Source organism: Camelus dromedarius, chromosome 36 (assembly GCF_036321535.1).
Source record: "Camelus dromedarius isolate mCamDro1 chromosome 36, mCamDro1.pat, whole genome shotgun sequence".
NCBI classification, from domain to species: domain Eukaryota; kingdom Metazoa; phylum Chordata; class Mammalia; order Artiodactyla; family Camelidae; genus Camelus; species Camelus dromedarius.
The window spans coordinates 13,949,241-13,967,251 of record NC_087471.1 but is presented as its reverse complement, the minus strand read 5'-3'; the positions used below and the strand labels follow the sequence as shown (position 1 = coordinate 13,967,251).

Below are 18,011 nucleotides of genomic sequence, written 5' to 3'. Positions count from 1 at the left end.
TCTCCTTATCCTCAAGCCTCAGCACTGAGAGGAGTGTACCCAAGGGCTGTACTCCAGAAACCACGCCCAGGAACCTCAGCCCCACCTGGACCTGGTGAAGATGGGAAGGCCCTGGACTGGAGCCTGAGCCTAACACCACAGCGACCCAGACCTGCTTGGGGATTGAGTGGGGATAAGTGGATTTCTTGTATGGAAGCAGTAAGAAAACGTGGCTAGTGAGTAGATTATGCTGGTTTTTGAGTGTCTCCATAAATTTTCAAAATTAATTCCATAAAAAAGGTAGAATATGGACCAACCTTAAGTGCCCTGCTCGTAAAGAACAGAAAACAGTGAAAGGGGCACCAAGTGAACTGCAGGGCAGGTTTGAAAAGGCACTTCACCTTCTGCCTCTCTTAACCCTGGAACCCAGTCTCAGGTGGGCACACTCAGGCCACAAAGACAGCTTATGTGTTCCAGGGGAGGTGGTCCACCTGCCTGTCCCACCTAAGCCACAGCCCACTGCCAACATCAACCATCAGACATCAATGGATGAACCTTCAAGTGATTCCAGCCCCCTGCCTTCGAGCTGCCCCACCTGAAGCTGAGAGGAATAGAGGCCAGCTGTCTTGGCCACACTTCTCCTAAGTGTAGGTTGTGAACAAAATAAGTGCTTATTTAAGCCACTGAACTTTGGGGAGTTTGTTAGGCAAAAACATATAAACAGAAGAGTGGGTGAAAAAAGACAGTAAGAAATGTAACTTGAATATAGTAGAAATTGGTCTCCTATAAACTGGAATGTTAACAAATGTTGAGATTAACTTATTAATGACAAAGTGCTGATGAGAAGAAGCAGATAAAGAAAGACCTAAGAACTAGTGAGAAGAAAGGTACTTCAGAGTTCCCTCCAATTACAGTTTCTTACAAACCAGCATGTATTTTACAGTTTCCCCTCAACTTTGAGGATAAGGAAGACTGGTAAGCAAGGAGACACAGGATTTGAAGTCTAATAACTGAAAAACTAGAAATAGTCAGTTTACCAAAATCAACCTTTTTACCTCATTCCAATTAACTGAAATTCTAAGAGACAGGCAGCTTTGAGAACTTATTAATCTAGCACTCACTCTTCATTTTTCTTTCCTCAGAGAGAAAATAAAATATTATGGAACCATAAATGTAGTGTCCTTTGGCAGTATTTAAATTAAATACCATTTTTCCTTTACCTTACTTAAAAGCTTGTTGGTAAGGGAAGATAAGACTGTCTCAGCTTTATGTTGTAGCACAATGATTCTCCATATCACAGATCAGCTTTGAACTTTTGAAATTCAAATTACTAATCTGTTATCTGTTTCTGATAAAAAGCAGTTTAACAGCTGTACTCTTGGAAAATTTTCCTTGGATGGGATGAAATATTTATTTCATTAATTATGCATTCAGCTATAGAATACAGCTAGGCACCTCTCCTTTTAAGTAAAAGGAAGTAGACACAGGGAGCTGAGAATGCAGGATCTACACCAAGAACAAGATCGGCACCAGTGTTACACACAAGAACCAAGCCAAAAGAGGACTTCATCGTGAAATGCAAGATGATAGATTAGAGAGGCTTCCAAAGAGGAAGGTTGAATTAATCTTCCAGGCATAATCTTTTGCCTCGATAGTGAAATCTATGGATGAGTCTATGAATTATAATGAGTGCAACATAATGAAGTATATTGCAGACTAAGTCAGCAGATCCCGTGACCATGATTTGATGGAAACTGGAGTGAAGTGGGAGGCACTGGGTGAGAAACTAAAGGCCTGAATGGGGGGGAAGGAATGGACTTTATCTTTGCAAGCCTACTTTCTGTCATGTCACAGAGTCAGCAAGGCGTAAGCTGGCCACAGGCTCCTTCAGGAAGCAGCACATCTCCACAGAAGTAGAGTTACAGATACTCGACGACACTGACTTTTTATTATGTAAAACAACTGCTAATAGGCAAGAAGACTCAGAAAGAGTTCTCATAACATCTGAATTGCTACTGGCATAGAACAGACATAGATCAATGCATCACCACTGAGAATCTTAAAGAAACCCTCACAATTATGGTCAATTGATTTTCAATACGAGTGTCAAATAACTGAATGAGACAATAATAGTCTTTTTAACAAATGGTACTGGGACAACTGGATATCCACATGCAAAAGAACAAAATTCGACCTCTACCTCATACAATATATATGAAATTAACTCAAAATGAAAAAGCTAAAACTACAAAATTCTTAGAAGAAAACACAGGTGTGTGTCTTCATGACTGGATCTGGCACTTGTTAGGACAGTAAAAGACAGAAATGTATTAACTGAACTTCATCAATATTAAAAACTTCTACTCTTCAAAATACACCATCAAGAAGGTAAGAAGGCAAGCACCTGAACAGGAGGAAATACTTGAAAATCCCACATCTGATCAAAGACTTGCACCCAGGATACAAAAAGAACTCTTACAATTCAATCATAAAAAGACAAACCAATTTTAAAATGGACAAAAACCTAAACAGACAGGTCTTCAAAGATACACAAATGGATAAGCGCATGAAAAATCCATAACATTCTTAGTCATCAGAAAAACGCAAATCAAAGCCACTATGAGATGCCAATTCACACCTACCAGGAGGGCTAATGACCAGTGTTGACAGGAATGCATAGAAATTGGGAGAATTACACACTTTGGATAAAAATGTTAAATGGTGCAGCCACTCTGGAAAACAGTATGGCAGGTCCTCAAAAGGTTAAAGAGTTACCATATGACCCATACGACAGCATTTCCATTCTTAAGTCTGTTCCCCAAAGAAATGGAAACATGTTTACACCAAAACTTGGACAGAAATGTTCACAGCAGCATTATTAGCAATAGCCAAAAAGCACAGGCAACCCAAAGGTCCATCAACTGACGGATGGATAAACAGTTTAGCCCAACCGAGTAATGTCTGACAATAAACAGAAATGGAAATACTGACAAGCGCTGTAACATGGATGAAACTTGAAGATGTTTTGTCAAATGAAAAAAGCTAATCATGAAGGACCACACAGCATGTGATTCCATTCCTGGGAAACACCCAGAACAGGCACATCTATAGAGACAGAAATCAGACTGGTGGTTGCCGGGGGATGGGGGGGCTGCGGTGCTGGGGGTGATGGCCAAGGGATGCAGGCTTTCTTTTCGGGGTGATGGGAATGTTCTAAAATTGACTGTGGTGACGGCTGCACATCTCTGAATATACTAGGAGATACTAACTATGCATCCTAAATGGGCGAATTATATGATACGTGAATTTTTTTCTTTTTTGGTGGAAGGAAGTAATTAGGTTTTACTTATTTATTTTTAGAGGAGGTACAGGGGATCGAACCCAGGACCTTGTGTATGCTAAGCATGTACTCTACCGCTTGAGTTATGCAATCTCCCTATAATATGTGAATTATATCTCAAAGTTAAAAAACAAAATCCAAAGGCAGGATCTAGACAATTTTCTTCTCTATTTTGGGTGTACAGACGTGATCTGAACTTCTCCATGCTTTGACAACATGTCTAAAATGAAGAGAAAGTGAAGGCAATGCCTAACTTCAACTGGTCTGTATAATGACCTTTCTGCACAAGGTATTCTGAAATCCATGAAATAAATACACACAGATTCTATATCCATTCACAAAAGTGAAGATGAGACATGACAATTTTCTGGAACATTCCACGAAACATTATCATACCTCTGATTTTATCTAGCTTGCCTCATTGTGGTGAGAGATCACTAAAAAATACTGTTTAATAGGAAACAAAAGTTAACTTCTGTGAAGAAAGAGGTATAATTCTCAACTTCTCTAAGGGTAAATATTATAAGAAAAAAATAAAGAAATGGCAGAATGAAAGTCAAAGTTTAAGAAACAAGTGCATTATAAAGATAATGAAAGTGTAATTATAATGAAGATGCAAAAGAAAGCTGTCCCTGAAAAGCTTGTGTCCTGCAACACTGCGCTGCACATTCACGGCCGATGTGCTGAATTTCATACATACTGGGTTCGCAGTTTGATGTGACTTCCTCTCTCCATCCCGTCTCTTATTTTCTGAATTAGTCTGATGATGTGCTGTCACCTCCAGGGACGCTTCCAACATAGACACTTTCTTCTGGGTGTCAGTCAGTTCTTGTTGAAGCTGTCTCATATGGGCCTAAAAAGATAACTCTGTTACTGAATTTCAAGTCACCTTATCACTAAGTTACATTAATAATATGTAACTCCAACAAATGGACTTTGAGAACTATCCCCACAGACATCAATTCACCTTCTTTTCCTCATAGGCACACATTCCTGTTGACTGAATTTCGTGAAAGACACAGAAGGCATGACCCTCCTGCCTTATTGACAGTAAGTTAACTTAGACAATGGATGCAGCCCCACCAGCCATTCCCTGCCCCTCCCAGGAAGTGGCCAAGCTTTACCCCCACTGAAGTCTCAAACAGAAAGGGGTGTGTGGGTGGGATGAGTTGTGGTAAATTCCACACTGTGGAACATTCTCCCTCTTTCTCATTAGAGGCTTAAGTTCAGAGTTCTTCACATATTCAATCTGGTGTTTAAATCCTTCCAATAGACTCCCATCTCACAATAAAAGTGAGGTTATTCCAATGGCCTTTGGGGACCCGAGACAACCTGGCCTCCCCTGCCTCCTGGACTGCAGCTCCTACAGCTCCCCCACCCCTCCCACTCACTGCCACTCAGGACTCTGGCTGCTCCTCCTCAGTCTGAAAATGGGACCCCAGTGCCAAACTCGAACATCACAGAGCACTCCAGTTCCTCTGTACTGCTGCTTTACAGTGTATATATTTATAGCCTGCACATTTTTTATATTCAACTAGTTTCAACGTTCAGCTTCCATCAGATACCACTTTGAACTTTCTTTGAGGAAGTCTGAAAACTAGTTCCCTTTCTGGGTACTTACTTCCATTTCTGCTCTGTCCATTTCACACTGATACAGTCTGTCCTTTAAATATCTGCATTCATTGATTAACTCCTTGTTTTCTTCCTCCAGCATCAGAACTCGTCTGCTCATGGCTTCAAGTTTTCCCATGTGATCCAGAAACAGCTCTGGGATATTAAGTATTGTCTTTTCACTCCTGGCTTCATTTTGAGCAACTTCCAGTTGCTGTCGAAGCAACATGTTTTCACTTTGTAGTTTACATACTTTCTCCTTCAAGAATGCCTGCTTTCCAATATATTTGTTGACTTCCCCTTGTTTGCTTTGAGAGAAGGCTTCAGTTTCCTTGTTTGAACACTGGGCTTGGCCTCGGTCTCTATGCACACATTCTAATACCAAAGTCGTTGGTCTAAGAGCATCTCTCCTGGGATGGAGCTCAATTTCTGGGCCACGGAATTGACTTTCAGCTTCAAGAAGTTGCTGAGGAAGCACCTCGCTGCTATCTTTTGGGTCAGACAGCTCAAAATCCATTGTGTCCTGTAAGTGAAACCCCTCATCTCTTACTCTTTGAACTGTATGCAATAAACTGACATAATTTCCTTTGAAGTGAAAGACTAATCTCTAAGTTTATACAACAAAAAGTTTGCAGTAACTGGGTATCCAACTGGAAAAACTTAAGGTGGATACAAATCTCAAACTTTGAACAAGCAGAAATCCCCAAAAGTTCAAACGTTTAATTAAAGACAGAGAATCCATGAAAGTAAAAAAGAAACCACAAAAGGATGTTTAAGAAGCTCAGAATCACAAAGGCCTTTCTCTGAAATACAACAAACCCAAAAGGCTTAAAATAGAAAATGAATAAATCTGACTACACTTAAAAATTATATCTGACATCTAACCTTTACAGCTACCCCCAAAGTAAGAGCTTTAGCTCTGTATATATTTGGACAGGTTAAATTTCCTAAAAAATTTTTTCCTGAGAATATTCCATAAATATTCTCCCTTCCTAACACTTTTAGAGTGAGTTATAAGAATTACATCTACGGATGAATGATAAACCTAAGCACTGTACTAAGCATGTCTACAAACATCAGTTAACTCATTTAGCTGTGACAATTCTGGAATAAAGGGTTAAAAACACAAGCAAGCTGCAGGGTTTTCCCCAGGGCTTCTGACTCTCTGACTCTTACACCAAACCAAAGCTACTTTTCTAGGATAAATACATAAACACAAGAGAAGCCTTCTATTTCAGTAGTGGTGAATACACTAAAGGTAAAGAAGGTCAAATTTACAGAGCTCTTCTTAGAAAATCAGGAGACTATTTGCTTCTGCAATATTTTTATTTCTTCTTCATGGTGTTTATAACAGTAATGGATGTGAAACAGCAGGGAAATACAGTGAACTATTTTATTAAAAATAAAATACTGATTAATAAATTATCACTAAGTATAGATTACGGCATATGTATCACTATATTCAAAAGCTCCTTGTACTGAAATTGGAAACCACATGGAGCAGAGCATTACTTTTTATCACACATAGAATGACACCCAAACTGCGGTTTCTGAACTGGCTATACTTTTTCCTCCTTACCATCACTGGAAATGATAAAGTAACCTCTCCATTCGTCTATTAAAGGAGTGAGATAACTGCCAGAAACTAGAATGCCTCCCGTTAATAGCAACAGTTTTGAGATAATGAAAAGTTCATCAATTCCTATAGACAATATTAACAGCGTCTCCTTGGATGAGGCCATTGTGAATGTCACTATGTCACTGTTGCAGGCAAGTGGATTTGAATTCAAAATATTGCTTTATCCAATAGACCAGGAATGAAAACTCCAGAAAGTATATTTACATACATAGGCTTTTAAAACCCTCTATACTTTCTGTACCTACAGTACTGGTTTTTAAACTATGTAAGTATACAAATTCATACACACATGTTTGAAGACGACTAAAGAAAATACCTCAGCATTCATTTTCTTATTAGCCTTTTCTGCCTCCTTTTGTTGGGAAAGACGATGGGCCAGGATTTCATCTTGTATTACTCTGGCATTCTGCTCTTGAGAAAGTTGTCTCTGAGCGTCATTTTGCTCTTCTAAAACCTGGAGACATATTTCATTAGGTTTTGGGTTTTATACCATGAAAAAAAGTCAAAAAAAGCTTAGGAGGGGAATCTTTAAAAAAATTTTTTTAAATCTGTTAAAAAGAAGTAGCCTTTTTAAGCACAGGGACCTTTAATGCACATAAATAACTCAAATTCTAATATACATGATAGCTAAATTTATCACAGAGCAAAAACACAAGGGATGTAGTATCATGAAAGAAAAACTTCTTTAACACTTTAAATTGAGTTATAGTCATTTTACAATGTTGTGTCAAATTCCAGTGTAGAGCACAACTTTTCAGTTGTACATGAACACATATATATTCATTATGACTTTTTTTTGTTGTGAGCTACCACAAGATCTTGTACATATTTCCATGTGCTATACAGTATAATCTTGTTTATCTATTCTGCATATGCCTGTCAGTATCTACAAATTTTGAAATCCCAGTGAAAGAAAATTTCTTTAAGGCATTTAACCAGTTCCATCATAGTCTCAAGGCAATTTAGCCTGGATTTTAACTTCAAAAAGCCAAAATTAACACATGGATTTGAATTAGACTTGGTTACTTTGTTGAATGGACCAAAACTGTCAATCCTTATGTTAATGATTAAGCTCAATTTAACTTCCATTCCTTCATTCAGAAAAGACACAGAGCATCTATTAGATGCCAAGAACACCAAGAAATTAGTAAATTAAGCTCTAAATGTCATAGTTCATTTTTAGGATGAGATAACTTTTGTTTTAAATGAAAATATAGATTAATTCAAAAGAATATTATAAATAATATTGATGAAACAGTGTTAGAGATTTGAAAGTTTCACATTAAGACTAATTTACCTGATTTGGTTTATTCCTTATGCTCTTCAGTTTGCATTCTAGTGCTCGGGCAGTGATTTCAAGTTGTTGTTTCAGGTAAAACTGCTCATTGTATTGTTTCTCTTTTCTTTTTAAATCATCCTTAGATTTTTCATATAATGTATAAGCATTTTCCTTCTTCTTTGTTTCTTGTTCTAATGTGAATCTGCAGTGAAATATGCTTACCTTAAAATTTATTTTGTTAGAAAATAAAAAGTGCATTTTATGATCTGGTTCTTCACATGCTGATTTATTACCCTAATGGAATTTCTATGTTCTCAATTTTCTTTTCATTTCTAACTCTCATTTTAAATTCCTCACTTCAATCTCTTCATAAAGATATACATATATATATATATACACATACACACACACACATTTGAAAAATAGCAATGAAAAGACATAATGCTGAGTTTCAGTCAAGAGTAACTCTGGTCAATAGTGTAGGAAAGAAATTTTGCAATTATTCAGTAAGGTTTGAATTGAAAATTACCCTTTTTTCCCCACAAAGTCATAAATTACTCCTTCATTGGGACACAGAATTTAGTTACTAGTTAAAAGAGAAGCTGCTATTTAGAAATAAGTTCATGAGAGATAAAATTTCAACTTCATGAAGTATTACAGGGACTCCTACATGATCTCCAGCGGAAGATAACATCCGCAGGCGTCTTTTCCAGAACAGAGATCCGCTAATTAGCATAATCCAAGGAGAGGCTGGGGAGTCTACTCTCTGATGCCCTACACTTTTGTTTCTTCTTTTGCAACACTTTGAACTTAACTTGTTGAACATTATTTATTTAGTAAATTATTTTTAAATCCCTTCTGGTACAAGGCAGAATCCATAGTAAGTAATTAAAAAATAAAGAGTAATCCATGCTTTCAGCATAGACCTTTGAACTAATCTTATCTCTGTATGAGAGAGATGCTGAATAAACTAACCAGTAATCACTTTCCACTTTACTTTTTAGGCCATCCATTCATATGTTAAGAATCAAACTGCATAAATTTTTTTTTAAAGTTTCTGCCTTGAGAAAAATGGTCATTTCATAATTCTGCAAGTGGGAATGTAAAGTAATATAAACTTTCTGGAGGACAATTGAGAGATAAGGATCAAAGATTTTTTTTTAAAGAAATATAGAATGAGGATATCTATCTATGTATCTATATCTATATCTATATATATACATATATTGCTGTGTTATTTCCAAGAGTCTCATATTCCACAATATTAATGAAATTTTCTCCCCTGTAAAATCCCAAAAGGTAAGTTAGCAATTATAAGACTTCTCCTACATACCTACAGTATTAAATATAGAGTTCAAATATTTCTTTAAAACCAAGAAATTCAGTACCTCATGTGGCAGAGCTCTTGTTCCCACTCCACATTTTTAAGTTTTAACTGTGATTTTGCTTCTCTTGTTTTCAGCAGCTCTGTGTGTAGCCAGTTCATCTTATTTTCCATTTCTTTAATTTTTCCTCTAAGTAGTGCACAGTCAGATTCTTTAAGTTCTGTTGGTCTGAATGAATCAACTGGATCCTGAATTTTCAATAACCTATCAGAATCTGCATTAGGAAGAAAACAAAAATAGAAACAAAATATGTGAATAATTTTTGTGTATAAAGGACTGTGCATTTTCACATTCATTCATCCATACATTGAACAAATGGATATTGAGCATCTGTAACGTGGAAGACATTCTTCTAAGCTCTGCAGATATTAAAAGAATGACAAAGTAATATTATGAACATTATGCAAATAAATTTGACAATTCAGATGAAGTGGGTAAAATGCCTTGAAAGAGAGAAATTACAAAAGCTCAATTAAGAAAGAACAAATAAGCTAAAAAGCCCTCTATCTTAAAAACCAAAACAAAAGTCCTATTTAAAGACCTTACGACAAAGAAAATTCCAGTCCCAATGGTTACACTGGTGAATTCTACTAAATATTTTAGGAAAATTTAATACTAATTCTACACAAATTCTCCTCAAAAAACGAAGAGGAAGAAATATGTCCTCATTCTATAAAACTGACATTACCTTGAATCCAAAACCAGACAAAGATATTACAAGAAAGAAAACTAATGTCATGAAAATGGAGGTAAAAATTCTAAACAAAACATTAGCGAATTAAATCCAACAATACAGGATAATTCATCGTGACCAAGTAGGGTGTATCCCAAGAATGCAGAGCTATTTTAACACGTAAAAATCAATGTTATTCATCATATTAACAAACTAAAAAAGAGACCATATGATCATGTCAGTGGATAAAAAGAGGCACTTGCCAAACCTCAACATCTATTCCTGATAAAAACTTCCAGCAAACTAGGAACCAAGGGAACGTCTTCACTATGACAAAGATCTGTCCTAAGCCTACAATTGACACCATATGCAATGGTGAAAAACGGAATGCTTTTCCCAGAAGGCGAGGAACTGGACAGGAGTGGCTTCTCTTACTCCTTCTATTCAGCACTATACTGGAGCCAGTGCATCAGGCAAAATGAAGAACCAAAAGGCATCTAGATGGGAAATGAAGAGGTAAAACTGTCCACTAATCAGCGGGGAATATGATTACATGATGCGAGTCAGCTAACGCCAATCTGTGGGCCGGGTTGCTTGCTTTGGTAAATAAAGTTTTACTGAAATACAGCCATGTCCATTAACTTGTGTACTGTCTATGGCTACTCTTGTTGCAATGGTGACAGAGCTGATTAGCTGTGACAGAGAATGTGTTTATTGGCTGCAAGTCTTAAATGTGAACTATCTTTAGTAAGACAGTAGTTTAAAGAAGAAAAAGCTTGACCACCTTTGGTTATGTAGAAAATCTGAGAGAATCCATAAAAAGGCTACTAGAACTAATAAATGGGTTCAGCCAGGTTGGAGGGCACAGAGTCAGTATACAGAAATAAACTGTATTTCTATCATCAGAAACTAAAATTTAAAATATATTATTTTAAAACAAATAAATAAAAATACACTACTTAAAACCTCACTGAAAAATAATACAGGTAAACTCACAAAAGAAGGAAAGACCCAGACACTAAAAACTAAAATGTTACTGAGAAAATCAAGGAAGACCTATATAAATGGAGAAATAAACTTTGTTAGGGGTTAAAAATTCCATATTGCTAAGAAGTCAATTCTTCCCAAATTAATCTACAGCTTCAACATAATCTACATCTATTTTCCAGGACACTAGCGGACTTTTTTTTTACACCGACAAGCTGATTCTAAAACTCGTGGAAAGAAGGGTAATAAAAGGAAACAAGATAAAGCTAGAGGACTGTGGCCTTTAACCATGGAACTATGAGAAGCAGTAGCTGGATTTTAAGGGGGTAACAAAGACCTGAATTTTAGAAACTATCTAGAAATCATGGATGTGGTGTAGACCAAGGTTCCAGGAGGCGGACAGCACAGAAGAAAAGTTCTGAGGTGATTTCAGTGTTCTTGGAGGGAAGTAGTGATAACCTGACCTTGGGTGAAGGCATAGGAGCAGCAGAGTCAACAGAAAGCACATGGAGTGGGAACGGTCACAGACCCTGGCTGGCAGCGCACAACATGTCTGATTCTGCTTTAACACAAAGCAGGTTTCTGAGATGCAGCGGACTGTAATGTATCCGTGCTCCCTGGACAGTACTAGGTGTGCACACGTTACCATGAGATACTTAAAAAGGCTGTGTAGTCATACGGGGGTCCTACCTTTACTCTCCGGGCCAAGTTGTTCGATTAGCCTCAGGGTGTTCTTATAATCAGGGGAAAGCGACTCGCAATCCTCAGAAGCTGTCTCCGGTGCCAGAGTTAAGTCATCGAGGCCATCCACAGAATTCATCTGCTCTTTGACCTACAAATAAATAATGCTATTTCACAGTGTCTCCAACATAGTTACAAAATATGCTCAGTGTACAGAGGTGATAGATATCCATCTTTTTATGAGAGCAAAAACACACACTTCTCAAAAGAACTGATTTTTGTCAAAAGGCTAACTTTATAGGGTTTCTAAGTGACTTTTAAGTAAATGTCTCTACAACAAAGGAGGATTTTCTGTTTTTCCACTCTGTCTTTTATAAATTTTTTTTACTACAGAAAAGTACTTTTATAATTAATATTTTACTATACCTGGTCCTTTTCAGTAGACGTTTTCTTTGAAAACCTGAAAAAAGAAAAAAGCAATTCATTTAAGCCAAATACTAAATATTGAAAATACAAGAAATATGTACATCTATTATTTTTTATATAAAATCTTTGCATTGATAATTTTCAATAAAAGGGATTAAATGAAACAGTAACATTAAAGGAAAAAAAGTATATTATATTATTAACAAAGTACTAAATTTAGATCAAGCAGACAAGCAAAGGAAAAGAAAGAACATAACATTACTTGTATTATTTGATAGGAAAAAAATATACCAGGATTTTCTTGTTGTCTTTTTCAATAAAAACTGGCTTTTATGGCAATAAGACCTTTTTGGAAAGTATTACTTAACTCCTTATATGAAAGAAACCCTTTTCTAATAACCATGATACTAGCTTTTTTGAGGACTTAGTATGCAACTGCTATGCATTATTATCAGAACTTTACATGTCTTAAAGACATTTTAATCCTCACAACAATCCTGGGAGGTAGGTAATACATTAGGTACTTTACCCAGGAAGAAAATGAGGCACAGAAAGGCTAAGTCACTAGTCGAAGCCCCTATGTCTGCCCAGAATTCCAACCCAGGCAATCTGGCTTCAATACGTGCATTTCACAATATGCTAAGAAAGTAATATTTACTTTTAAGTATTTTTAACTAATGTAGTAAATGAATCTCTATTATTATTCTATGTCTAGGTATAATTATAAATAGTAATTTCTGGGACATATGTCCAGAAGGAACCCTACTTCAAAATGACACCTGCACCCCAATGTTCATAGCAGCACTATTTACAATAGCCAAGACATGGAGACAGCCTAAATGTTCATCAACAGAGGACTGGATAAAGAAGATGTGGTATATTTATGCAATAGAATACTATTCAGCCATTAAAACCGACAACATAACGCCATTTGTAGCAAATGGATGCTCCTAGAGAATGTCATTCTAAGTGAAGTAAGCCAGAAAGAGAAAGAAAAAAACCATATGAGATCACTCATATGTGGAATCTAAAAACAAAAACAAAACAAATACAAAACAGAAACAGACTTATAGACATAGAATACAAACTTGTGGTTGCCAAAGGGGCAGAGGATGGGAAGGGACAGACTGGGATTTCAAAATGTAGAATAGATAAACAAGATTATACTGTATAGCACAGGGAAATATAAGATCTTATGTTAGCTCACAGCAAAAAAAAATAAGTGACAATGAATATATGTATGTTCATGTGTAATTGAAAAATTGTGCTCTACACTGGAATTTGACACATTGCAAAATGACTATGGCTCAGTAAAAAATGTTAAAATAACAATAATTTCTGAATCTTAACACCCATTTTTTAAAAATAAAAAGACTTTAGACCTAGGCAATACTGGAAATCTACTTTTAATAAAGATCTGCTTTTGCTAAAGATTAATCAGCGGGCATTCATTATCCATTCAGCTGTTTGTTCATGCATTTGACATGTCCTTATGGAGCATGATGGCTTTTTTAATTTAGAACTTAGTAATCCAAAAGTAATCATCTGTGATAGACTGTTAATAGTTTATTATTCTATTGTATATAAACAAAATTTTCTCCTTCTTCCTAGAATCTAAACAAATATTAAGTTACTATAATCTGATATTTTACAATAGCATACAAAACCACAGCCACTCATGATGATACTGTCAAGGACACTATAAAATCTAGATTCATCAACGAATGATTAAACCCTATTCAGTATGGCCTAAGTGTTTGTATAGTTATTATGAGTATACAATTTTTAAAAATCTATTGACAATGGTGTAACTTTAAAGTCATTATCTGCATATTCAATTGTGTAAGAATATTACGCTTCATAACTAATAAGCCCTTACGATAAAACTATACATGAATAGTTTACTACAATGTTTTAAAGATAACAGTACAATCAATACACTTTCTAATATCAGAAATGCAAACAAGATGAAGTTGAAAAACACGTCTTCTATGGAATCACATCCAACACCACACAGACATGCTCTACAAACTACCATGTCATCATTAAAAAAAGAAAGGGAACCCCCACGAGCCCCACATTCCCCTTCAGTTATCGCCCAGTCCTCTCCTGCCTTCCCAGGGAATGTCCTCTGAGGGGCTGTTCACACTGACTCACTGCAGCCCGGCTTCCATGGGGACATATTATTGAAACTACTTCTGGTCAAAGGCACTTGTCCTCATCTTAGCCTTTCGGCAGTGTTCCTCTGACACAGTTGAGAATTCTCTTGCCTTGGCCTTTGCACCATATGCTGCTGTTCTATTTCCAGAGAAGGTAGTCACTGCTAATACGTCTTCACCTAGAAATAAAGAATTTGTAGATTTTACCTGCCACAACCTTGATCTCCTTCACTTAAACTGCTGTTGTCATTCATGTGTAGGACACCACCAGCCAGTGAGGCAGTCTTCGCAAATACACATGAAGTCACAGATGCTTTTAATGTCCGTTTTCCACTTTCATTCTTCTTTACTTCCGTCATATACGAGCCAGAACAGCTACTGTAAAACAATCCATAAAAAAGCCAATTTTTAAAAAATAATTCTACTGATAAATTAAAAAACAATTTTTTGTAAAATTTCAACTCTTACCCATCTTCAATCATTTATTAATTCACAAAATTGTTATCAAGTGCCAACCATATGCAAGGAAACAAATTCTTGCTTCAAAGACAGATACACAATTATGATACAATGTGATACACAAGAGCTGACATGTGGAAAGTAAAGTGAGCAGAAGGAAGGCTTTACAGAAGAGGGGAAATAAACAGGAGGTCATGAGCAAAAGAGACAGGAGGAAATTATTCTACTTAAGAGATTAGAATGTGAGCACAAAGATCAGGCACATGGCATTTAGGTGTGTCCTGGGAACCTGGAAGGAAGAGTACAAAATACATGGAAGCAAGTAGAGAGATGAGTCTGGGAAGAAATTCTGAACAATATCCAGGAAAATAATACTCACCTACTGTTGAATACTGATCTAGGCTTACCTATCAGAATTTCCCCTCTTCCTCTGCTGAGTTAATCCTTTGTAATAACTGCCATCACACATGGTTTCTGATCCTTTCAGTTCACTACTTTTGTTCTTGTTCTCTTCTACTTCAACCTTTAGTGAAATTAGTGAAAGTTTGATACAAAGGGTAATTATCACTTTATTCATTATAAAGGCTTTTTTTCATTCATTTTATCATTTGACTTAGAGTTTGCCCTGATTTCAATTGATTAAAATATTTTTGTGCTTATTTTAATTTTATCATTTCAAGTCACTGAAATGTTTGTAAATTCTGCTTCTTTCTCTTTGAGGAAAAGAAACAATTTCCAAAATTTCAAAAAGGACTTTCTGTGTGTTGTGCTCTTACATCCACTCTTCCCCATGTGAATGGCAAAGAGAAAGAAATAAAAAGACAAAGGCATAAAATTTGTCCTCTTCTGTCTTTACCACCTAGATTTTGCTTTAAACAGCCAGATTTAGAAGATGTCACACCTTGGTGCTTCAGTAAGAGAAAGGAAACATTCTTCTTTCTGTGCTAAAGCTATCCTTTCCCCACTACTTTTTATAATTCTTGTTTCATTTGGGTCCTGGGGTATCAAAAAAGTGGTGTTTAATAAAATATATAAACCCAAGTTTACTGAAAGGAGCAGAGTGAAACTGATGAATTGCCAGTAAGTGTGGAATTCTGCAAAAGGAATAATGCTTCCCAATTTCACATTCAATAACCATGATCATTTTATAGCTCGACGGCATAGGAGTAACAAATGATCTACTTTAGCCCCACTGTTTACTGATAATGGGAACACAACCAAGAAAGGTTAAGTGATTTGTCCAAATTCCCTAAAGCAGTATTCCCCAGTATTTTACGGTGTCAAAAGAGATCATACGGTTCTGTAACACTGAACCTAATAAGCTACCAAATAAATTAATCAAACTGATCAGATAAGTTAAAAGTGTGACTTTGGCAAAGTTGGGGGCAGAGTCATCTCCTTTTTCTATTAAAGGAGAATACCTTCAGATTTCTATCTTTAACACTCTTTGCACCTCACACAAAAGAACACACACATTTTAAAAATCTATTACTAGAAGTAAAAAAAAAATCATTCAGTGCATCTCAAAACTGAAGTTTTCTCCTTTGGAGATAAATACTGAATTTTTTTTGCTGAGAGTTCGTACTACCTATATGACAAAATCATACACGTCAAAACTTACTACATTTTATTAAATAATACAATGTAAGTGTCTGACTCAACAGAAACACCCGAAAGTGGTGATTCAAGAATATGTGGGAGCACATGTATTTGTTCTTAAGAATATCTCAAAGTGGCCATGATGGAATTCTGAGTTTCAGTGATCAGTAAGACAGATAAGCCCGCACTCACTAAAGCACAATACACGGATCACTTTAGTGGGAGTGTGTGCTTGTATCTCTTCTCAGTCACTGCTTTCTTCCCATTCAATGAAGTGCAACTTAAATTTAAGCCAATAGATTAAAACAAAAAAACAAACAAAACCCTTGAGATTATATTTCCTAAGCCATTTCTCTCGCGTTTATTCTGGCTCAGGTCACGTGGCACACAGCTGAATTACTTTCCCACTTCATACGAAAGACTGGCACAGAGACTTAGGTTGACTAAAGAACAAAACCCAGGAAAATACTTCCCTGAATTCCTGTTATTTAGATGGCAGAAATAGTCTGTTTCTACACGATTACATATTTAGATGACACCGTTTTATACATAGGCTATTTTCATAAGTGGAAAATCAGATCAAATATGGATCAGAATGGAAGAGATTATTGATAAAGAAAAAACAGAGTAGTAGCAAAGGAACCTCTACCTCTTTCTGAAGCTGAATTTTCTTTTTCCAAAGCCAGGAATTCTACTTGTAACATGCCTACCTCATTCTTAAACCTTTGCATATCTTGGCCTAAATCTTTTAGATATACTTTGGATGTTCTGTTACCATTTGATGGAGAAGAACTCACATTTCCTAATTCAGGGTCCATGATTTTAGAGTTATTAGAACCGCAGTTATCTGCAAGCAATGGCTTCTGCAGCTGGTCTTGAATTGGTTTGGTTTTCTTATAAGTATTTGAAACAGCAAACATATTGTGATTTTTTATTTGAATTATGTGTTTCATCTCACTGGAGCGGGCAAGCCACAAACCAAAAAGGCTTTCAGTATCACTTACCTGAGGTGCATGTCCAATGTCTGATTTCCAGTGAGTATTTTCGTTCCTTTTCTGTATTCTTTTTGTAGCAAATTCTTGGTCTTCTTTCACTTTAAATGGAACTCGGTTCCTTACTTCATTTTCTCTATCATTATAAAAACTCCCCTCATTTTTGTTAAAAACATGTTCAGTGTCTGGTTTATCACTTCCATCTAACTTATTTTCATTTAAATAAAGTTTTGAAGATGACTGGCAACCATACTCTGTTGACTCAGACTTAGAATAAGATGGAAGAACATTTTCAAGACTGGGCTCTTTGTGTTCAGAGAATGCCTGGAATCCTACAGAGACAGAGGCTCCAGGTGCATCTTTTTCCTCACAATCAAATATATTATCTGTCACAGTGGAAAGCAGTTCCTTTAAATCACCATGTAGTTCAGAGTCGTCACATAGTGACTCTACCTTACGATGAAAAGTGATTTTACATTTTTCATCGATTTTACTGATTTTCTGATTTGACTTCTTTGTGATAAATTCTGAATTATTTTTCCAGTCCAATCTGCCTTGTTTGACCCACATGTCCTCATGTTTCTCCATACAAGAATGTTTTGAAGATACAGGTACGTCCTTTCTGTCATGTTCCATATTCATTTCTGGTTCTCTAGGCATTTTTTGCAGATGCACAAGTGAAAGATTAATCTGCTTGATTTGATCTTCAGATTTCTTTTCTTTCACAGTACACGCCTGTAAAACACATTTATCCTTAAGTAGTCAAGTATGGATAAAGAAAAATTAGAAAATAAATAAAATT

At 36.2% G+C, this 18,011-nt stretch overlaps 1 protein-coding gene across 21 annotated transcripts in view; it reads right to left on the bottom strand.

Moving 5' to 3' along the window:
- The window catches only part of LOC116151743 (ankyrin repeat domain-containing protein 26-like), an 83,378-nt gene that overhangs the window by 11,340 nt on the left and 54,027 nt on the right, over positions 1–18,011 (bottom strand). For 16 of the 21 annotated variants that reach the window (XM_064482521.1, XM_064482528.1, XM_064482529.1 and 13 more), the window contains 10 exons: positions 17,222–17,962; positions 15,026–15,141; positions 14,367–14,537; positions 12,001–12,034; positions 11,584–11,725; positions 9,237–9,447; positions 7,867–8,050; positions 6,886–7,023; positions 4,941–5,453; positions 4,020–4,172 (listed from right to left, as the gene is read on the bottom strand). In XM_064482521.1, coding sequence (XP_064338591.1) covers positions 4,020–4,172; positions 4,941–5,453; positions 6,886–7,023; positions 7,867–8,050; positions 9,237–9,447; positions 11,584–11,725; positions 12,001–12,034; positions 14,367–14,537; positions 15,026–15,141; positions 17,222–17,962 — 2,403 coding nt within the window. The remainder of the gene's footprint in view (positions 1–4,019; positions 4,173–4,940; positions 5,454–6,885; positions 7,024–7,866; positions 8,051–9,236; positions 9,448–11,583; positions 11,726–12,000; positions 12,035–14,366; positions 14,538–15,025; positions 15,142–17,221; positions 17,963–18,011) is intronic. The other 5 variants (XM_064482531.1, XM_064482532.1, XM_064482536.1 and 2 more) reach the window with 2 other exon arrangements.